The 8,191-nt window shown below is 41.9% G+C and overlaps 1 protein-coding gene across 1 annotated transcript; it reads left to right on the forward strand.

The window, feature by feature from the left end:
* The first annotated feature begins 195 nt into the window (after positions 1–195).
* mboat2b (membrane bound O-acyltransferase domain containing 2b) lies at positions 196–8,151 on the forward strand. The gene is made up of 12 exons (XM_020624679.1): positions 196–368; positions 965–1,042; positions 1,782–1,877; positions 2,015–2,070; positions 2,182–2,236; positions 2,903–3,086; positions 3,276–3,468; positions 3,627–3,721; positions 3,836–3,900; positions 4,271–4,403; positions 4,639–4,790; positions 5,207–8,151. The coding sequence occupies exons 2-12, from the start codon at positions 1,011–1,013 to the stop codon at positions 5,376–5,378; spliced, it is 1,233 nt and encodes a 410-aa protein (XP_020480335.1). The 5' UTR covers positions 196–368; positions 965–1,010; the 3' UTR covers positions 5,379–8,151.
* The last annotated feature ends 40 nt before the right edge of the window (positions 8,152–8,191 follow it).

Here is an 8,191-nt window from a genome sequence, read left to right on the forward strand (position 1 = left end):
TCACTGTGCTGCTGTGTGTGGTCATCTGTCTAATGGGCAGCAGGTTGTCGCTCACTGACTGTCTTCTGTTATCAGAGACCAGCTGACTGAGCTTCACTTGAACTCTGAAACACAGTGAAATGAATGCGAACCACTGCTGCGTCCTGATGGGGGGGGGGTCACGTGCTCTCACCTGCATGCATTTACCCAGGTGTGTCTTCTCACCCTGTCCCCCGTCTGCAGGTGAACTTTGTGGTGTGTCAGCTCTGTGCTCTGCTGTCAGCCTTCTGGTTTCGTCTCTTCCTCCATCCCAGTAAAACCAGTCCTTTCATCAGACATGTAGTGGCGACAGTGCTGGGGCTCTACTTTGCTCTGTTCTGCTTTGGCTGGTAAGAAAGACGCTACTGGTGAGTTTCTAACATTGATACAGGATTTCTGATCAGCATTGTAAACATAGAGGATTTTAAAAAAATCTGACAACCATGTGTTGGCAAATATTCATTTAAGATTTTTAATTGGTTTTTGATAAGGATCCTTACATTTGGCTCCTAAGGGACAAAGTCCAGACCTGCAGACAGTGAAACATTTTACAGTGTAAACCCTCACTAGAGACCAAAGGCTGATTAATCCGCTGCTGAAAATAGTCCCTCACTAAATGCTACAGCCAGCAGCTGTTTACTGTCTACTAAGCCTAGCTAGACCCCAAGGCTCTACATCTGACAGCAGGTGGTGCTGTAACACTTTTCCTGTTACCTCAGGATGAAACTGTATTTAAAATGTAAATCTTCAGGAGGAACCAGGGGGCTCAGAGCTGAGAGCCACACCCAGAGTAGGGAAGTCACGGTCAGGGCTGGGAAACGGACGGAGATGGAGAAATAAAGTAACCCCAGCCAGATCCCCACTGATGAATACATCACATCTGTTTCACTCTAAAGCAGGTTAGTCTTGGTGTCTGGAGCTGAATGCTGGGTTTTCTGTGTTCCAGGTACGCTCTTCACTTCCTGTTTCAGAGCGGACTCACCTATGGCATCATGATTCTGACTGGAGTCGAGCACATGCACAAGTGAGCTTCAGAAAGTCCTCACATCATCTGTAATAACAAGATCACACTACTCACTCCTCATGAAAGTGTGTCTGACGTTGTGGTGTTTGGAGGCATCAGGTCCCAAGCTCAGCTAGATCTGCTGTGCAGACATTAACACTCACACAGGAAGCTGCAGCAGCCATTAATCAGTCCACAGATAAAGCGAAACCTCAGTCAGATCCATTAAAGTCGCAATAGACGCAGAGAGTTATACTAATGAAGATGGGAGCTTTTTATTACCTTAATGTGCAGAAGGAAGCCGGGTGTCCTCTGGACGACTAGAGCTGGACAGAAAACAAGCTAACCTACAATTTCATATTGGCACCCACTGACATCCATAATCTGTGGATCCAACTTAGACTGCTGGACAGTTTGACATGCTTTAAATGCACACAGAGGTACAACATGTTTCTATACAGAAGCTCAGAACAGTGGACGTCGTACTAGCATAAAAACTGCAGACGACATCCAGCCCTGGACAAACTAAATGGAAATAGCTGTTTGGCACATGGCCCATTTAAACACAGCTTTGTTTGGAAATGAGATTCCCTGATCCCATTCCTACTCTCCAGAGGATGAACCCTTCACATTATAACAGCTCCATGATCTTTTCTCTAGCTTTTCTTTCCCTCAGGACAAACTTCACATGTTTAGCTCCACTAGTGCTGCTGAACTGTGAGGGGTGAAGTGAACAAGCTGTTTCCTGTGATGTGTCCAGGTACTGTCTGCTGGTGGCGCTCAGCTATCTGAGTCTGTGTCAGATCACTCGAGTCTACGTCTTCGACTACGGCATGTACTCTGCTGACTTCACTGGGTGAGATTAGCACATCCCTCCTCAGCCACACTGCTGTATCTAAAGTATGCTCACACCTTTAAAAAAAGGTACACAGTTAGTCAACTCTAATCTTGACTTACTATCTTTAACTCCCACTTCTCTCCTCCTCTGTCCAGACCCATGATGGTGATAACCCAAAAAATCACCAGCCTGGCGTTTGAAATCCATGATGGTGAGCACATGACTGCATGAAGCCCATTAGCATCACTGGGACTGGGGAGATTCATGGAGATTTGCTGCTCAAACCCACAGTTTAAGCTCAGTTTCTGCTTTTCTTGGACAGGAATGGCACGAAAGGAGGAACATCTGACTCCAGGACAGAAGATTCTGGCCATAAGGTTTGTTGCACTGTAACCAGCAAGAGTTTACACTTTTATCCCTGAAGACTGACTCGGAAAGGTACAATGACATCCATCTGCACATTAGGACCAATTTTCCAAATGTACCAAATCCAAATTTTCATTTTATGGTTGTTAAAAATCTCTCCACAAAAAGGCATAGAAATATACATTATGTAGTAGCTGAAGTTACCGGTCACACAACACAATGATCTTGTTGAAAGAGATTTACAACCTGTCTTCATTTAATGGCCGGTTTAAAACCTGTTAAAAGGGTCTCCAGTCCACCTAAGCTGCATGGCTTTGGACTGTGGGAGGACGCTGGAGCACCCAGAGAAAACCCACGCAGGCACAGGGAGAACATGCAGTCCGCGCTCAGACTTCTTCTGTGAGATGACAGCGCTAACCACTGCACCGCCATGCCACCAGGCTAATGATATTTTATCTAATCATTTCTTACAACATGGAATTCCTACCACATTAGTCATTATCCTGTTTTGTTTAATAATTATATTTTGGAGGGTTGAGGATCACATTCAGTTGTTTGCTGACATTCAGGGCCTTTTACAAAAATACTAGAGCCCTGATATGATACAACACGACTCCACATTGGTCCAGCAGTAACCCACTGTGTGTGTGTGTGTGTGTGTGTGTGTGTGTGTGTAGGAGGATGCCCAGCCTCCTGGAGTACTTCAGTTACAACTGTAACTTCATGGGGATCCTGGCTGGACCCACCTGCTCCTACAATGACTACATCGCCTTCATCGAGGGAGACCCTCTCCGCCACAGAAACCAGGAGGTCGACAGGAAGTCCAGCAGCCAGATGAAGCAGAGCGAGCCCTCGCCAAACGTAGGTCACATGACCACAGCTGCTGACATAACCCTAATCAAAGTTTAATTTGATGACCTCAGATCACTGGAGGTTTTATGTTACTAAGTGTGTGATACAACAGTTTGTTGCCTAAATTCACCCTATAAATTAATTTATTCATTAGTTGTGAGAGGATCAAACCGGCATCAAAACTGTGTGTTTGTTCAGATGGAGGTCGTCCGTAAAGTCGCCACCTCCTTCTTCTGCCTCCTGGTCTTTCTGTCGGTGTGTAAAGTTTTCCCCGTGGAACGAAACATCGACGATGACTTTATTGCCAGCACGCCATTCTACGCCCAGGTGGTCTACCTCTACCTGTCCATGCTGACCACCAGACCAAAGTACTACTTTGTCTGGACGCTCGGTGGGTGACTGGAATGTGGACCCACAGTTTTTCATTCTTTGTTGTCTCTCTCTGTCTTATTGTTTCTTCAGGCGTTCCTCTTGTTGTGCAGACAGCAGTTGTGTTTATTAATGACACTTTAATGACCTGTCTCACCTGTCTGTGTGCTCTAACCCCAGCTGACGCCATCAATAACGCCGCCGTCAACGGCTACGACAGTGAAGGCTCTCCTCGCTGGGACCTCATCTCTAACCTGAGGATCCTCAACATCGAGGTCGGGACCTTTGTTTTTTTTCGAGAACTGTCCTGAAATGAGTTTATTTTTGTGTAAATGATGACTTTTGTGTTTCAGCCCTGCACTCACTCCAATTGTTCTGCTTTGTTCCAGTTTGCCACCAGCTTCAAAGTTTTCCTGGACAACTGGAACATTCAGACAGTACACTGGCTCAAACGGTCCGACCACTTCTTTTCTGTTGTCATTGTCTCACCAACAGTTTTTTCTACAGTGAGATCAGTGTAAAATGTGAAGGTCTCATGTTGCATCACATAGATAATAACATTATGTGTCATGTTTGTGCAGCTCTTCTCTGAAAGCAATGAAACATTCACCTTTTTGTATCTGCACAATTCCTTCAGATGGAAATGTTCAATACAATCCGCTGCATCATTTCACACACATTTCCACAAAATTCAATCTGACAGATTTGGAATCTTTGGAAACTTTCAGATTTCCATTAGAAGTTAGTTGTAAGCTGCTGAATATGTAATACCTAAAGCTTTTACTGTACGTCTATCTGTTTGACCTGTGACCTCTCATTGACAGGGTGTGTTACGAACGATGTCCCTACCACCCGACAGCAGCCACCTTCATCCTGTCAGCCATGTGGCATGGAGCATATCCAGGCTACTATCTCACCTTCCTCACTGGCATCGTCGTCACACTGGCTGCTAGAGCGGTGAGCTGTCCCTGTTAGCTGGTAGCTTCTGAGCTCACCAGCTAACTGTCAGAAATACAAGCCCAGTATCTGTTATCTGTCAGCTAATGAAACTTTCAACATGTTACTACAAACATTTTAAATTATAGCTGCTGACACGCTCACAGTGATGTCGGGGTCTACAGTCACAGTTTGGCTCACACTTTGTTAAACGATACTGTTTGCAGCTGCCTGAGTAAACGTTTTGTCCTCTCAGGTGAGACACAATGTTCGGCCATACTTCCTGCAGTCACCCTCCCACAAACTGGTTTATGACGTCATCACGTGGGCAGCCACTCAGATCGCCATCTGCTACACTGTGGTGCCGTTTGTCCTGCTCTCCATCGGTCCATCGATTAAGTTTTACAGGTCAGTAAGTCGGGTTTAGCTCAGGTTCAGGCCTTACCTTTGTTTTGTTTTAGCTGCCTTGTTATTCAATCGGTTGTGTTCATGTATGTACCCAGGATTCCCTGAAAAGCAGTGTTGGTACTGAGTGGATTATCTTGGTGAAATAAACAGAAGTCACAGATTTAACTGATAGATTTCTCATCAACAGTCAAATGCTTATTATGAGAGTTCCAATAAATCTGACTTTGAGGTGAATAATCTTGTCAAAATTGCAAACAAGCATGGCCACCTCACATCAGTTTAAGCTTAGCTAAACTGTAATTCAATGCAGCGTTGATTATTTTTACCCAACCATCACTAGTGATCCACCCTTCAGTCATCTGGACCCCTTTGTGGCACAAACCCACCTGAAACCTCACCACCTTCCTCCTCTGCAGGTCCTGGTACTTCAGCCTCCATATTGGCTGTGTTTTGCTGGCTGTGGTGCTGCCGGTCAAACCGAGACATCTCCGCCTCAAAGAGCAGCAGAAAAACCTCCTCCAGGAGCCCGTCCGGCGCCACCTGGAGGCTACTGACAGCAGCTGCAGCCAGAAGGAAAAAACCACATGAGACAAAGAACAACTGTGGGCAACATTATATTTCCATTTGCTTGTATAGAAAGACAAGGAGGTGAACCATATTGAACAGACCTTTCTCCCACAAGATGGCGGATATGAAAGCAGGCCCTGCATTTTGAAGGCCTGTGTGGTGCTTGACGGCAGCCAGTATGGCTTTTGGACTCCATAAACCAACAGAAGTGGATGTTTTTTGGGGTCAGGTGGCAGGTTCAGACCAGTCTGCAAAGATGGAGGTTATAAATATAAATACATATACATACTCTAACTGTGTATGGAGCAATACAAACTGCTCTGAACTGTCACCTGTGTAGTGTTAAACCAACTCACTTTTCTTTTTGATCAGAAACCTGAGAGTACCTGGAGGGATGAATAAGGAAACAGATGACAGTTGTGTGAATAAAGAGTCAGGTGAATCAGTGAATAAGCAGGACAGCGAATTAGCGCATTAAACAAGCAAAGAATGATCAAAGAAGCAGAAGAAAATGATCTTTTCTCTGCCACATTCCTCTGATTTCCCAGACTGGAATCTCATCATGTTATAATCTATTAAACCATAACATCAGTGTTCATACAAATGAGTTCTGGGGAAAGTGCCAATGATTAATCCACTCACTCGCCTTAGTTTTTTTTGTTTTATACAAAATTTTAAAAAAGCTCTTTACTCTTTCTTGATGAAGAGGGCATCATGTTTACATTTGTAGATGTCATCTTTTCTTAAGTAATTTATGTAATCTGTACCACTTTCTGAGAAGACACCAATTAGAAAGGAATCAGCAATTAATTCATTAATGGTTAATTAATAATTTACAATGGCTTTATGGAGCAACAAAGGTTGGGTAGCCAGATTGTGGAAAATCTCCAATAGACTATTTGCCCTTGTATGTTCTAGAAAAGAGGAGCAGGACATCTGGACCAAAATCCATTAGAAACTGTTTATTAACATTTACAGCTGCAGGTTTGAAGGACTATGGAACAATGTCGTATTAATGATTTACTAAACTTTTAATGGCAGGTAATTATCTTTTACTAATGGCTCAGTAGAAACTGATAAAACGAGTGTTTTATTAATGTGAAACTAACATTCTAACTACAGACCTGATGACTTAGTTAAGAAGTGTGAAACCCTGAGTGCTGATTAATGGTTTACCAACATTTATAGCTGTTCCCGAACAGAAACAGTTATTTCCAAAACATTTGAACAGGACATATTGATGCAACGCAAAGGAAACTTCTTCACTTTAAAGTGTCATAAAAACAACTCTGACTAGCAACATTTGGTTTTGCACATAGCTCATTAGCTAGTCAGCTAAACTCATATGCATTTATAAATGATTACAACATAATAAGTCTGCACTAGTAAAAGGATTTTGGTCCAGATGTCCTGCAGCTGTTTTCAGAAGGAAAGTGGACAAACAGTCTATTGGTAAAAAGACAAGCAAAACTAACAATTCTAACAGCTTAAAACTTATTTATTAATCAATAATAAATGATTACTAATTAATAAACCTAAACTCGATACTCCCTTTATAAATGTTGCCTTATCAGAAAGTGATAGCTTGTGTTTCAAAACAGTAAGATGTACAAAGATGTGGTGTAAGATGTACAAAGACTGAAGAATGAAAAAAAGCTTCACAAAATTTTAAGAAATTAGCTTAAACTCAAATTCCATAAGCTGAACTGAAATGCTGGGAAAAATATCTCTCCAATATGAACCCAACATTTTCACGTTTGTTTAATGAGGGGGATCAATAGTTTGGTTTAGCTAATAATTAACTTTAGAAGCTACAAATGTTGGTACTGCTTAGCTAACAATTTCCAATAACAGCTAAAATAATTTGGTTTGTGTTAGTGAAGTTAGCAGCTAAGAGTGGTTCAGGTCAAATCAAATCTAAATGTAAGAGTTATGTAGTTCAGCTAAGGGTTGTTTTTGAATTCACAGGTTAGCTGATGGTTTCAGTTAGTATCAAGATAAGTTTGGTTGAATAGTCAGCGCCTCTGTGTAGCTGCCAAGACTGGCTCACGTTAGCGAAAGGCTCACTGTAGGAGCTTAAAACGAAAAGTTTAGGTTAGCTAATGGTTTATTTTATAAACTAAAACTGTTTTGTTTAGGTTAGCTAATGGTTCAATTTAACTAAAAATGTTTTGGGTTAGCTAACAACTCAGTTTAGAAGGTAGCTAATGATTACAACAACAGCTGACAGGACATGTAGAACCAGGTTGGTTCAGTTTGGCTGGTTAATAAATGGTTGGTTTTATCATGTTATTTTCAAATTAGTAAGATGTTTTGGATTCATATGTGGAAAAAAAATTGTTCCTACTCCAGTAATATTTTAAAACTGCCACATTAGTATCCCTGTGTACACTCAGTAAATGTGTTACTGTCTTTTCCTATAACTTTCCATGATTCTCTGTGCCCGTGTTTTCTTGATAACCTTGGTGTTTCCCATAAAGTTAAGAGTAATTAGTTAGGAGAGGGGAAAAAAGATAATACTATTTGAATTTAGCATTATTTTTAAATCAGAAGAGCACATTTCTATATTTCCTGTATGTTTTTCCTGGTTCCACATTTGTATTTTTGGTGTAGTTTATTTCATAAAATTTAATGAGACTTGATTGAGGATTGCTGATAAATATAAAGGCTATGTTAACTGTTTGAGGTGATACCCAACATGTTCTCACACCCAGCCAGCCATCTGTAGGTTTGATATGGACTTGTTTTGTTTTTGTAAATTATGCGATTAAACTTTGGACTTTTTGAGACCTGACATGGTGAGTTTGTTAATCCGTGGTTGTTGGTAACCTCTG

Source organism: Monopterus albus, unplaced genomic scaffold (genome assembly GCF_001952655.1).
Source record: "Monopterus albus unplaced genomic scaffold, M_albus_1.0 scaffold334.1, whole genome shotgun sequence".
Classification (NCBI taxonomy): domain Eukaryota; kingdom Metazoa; phylum Chordata; class Actinopteri; order Synbranchiformes; family Synbranchidae; genus Monopterus; species Monopterus albus.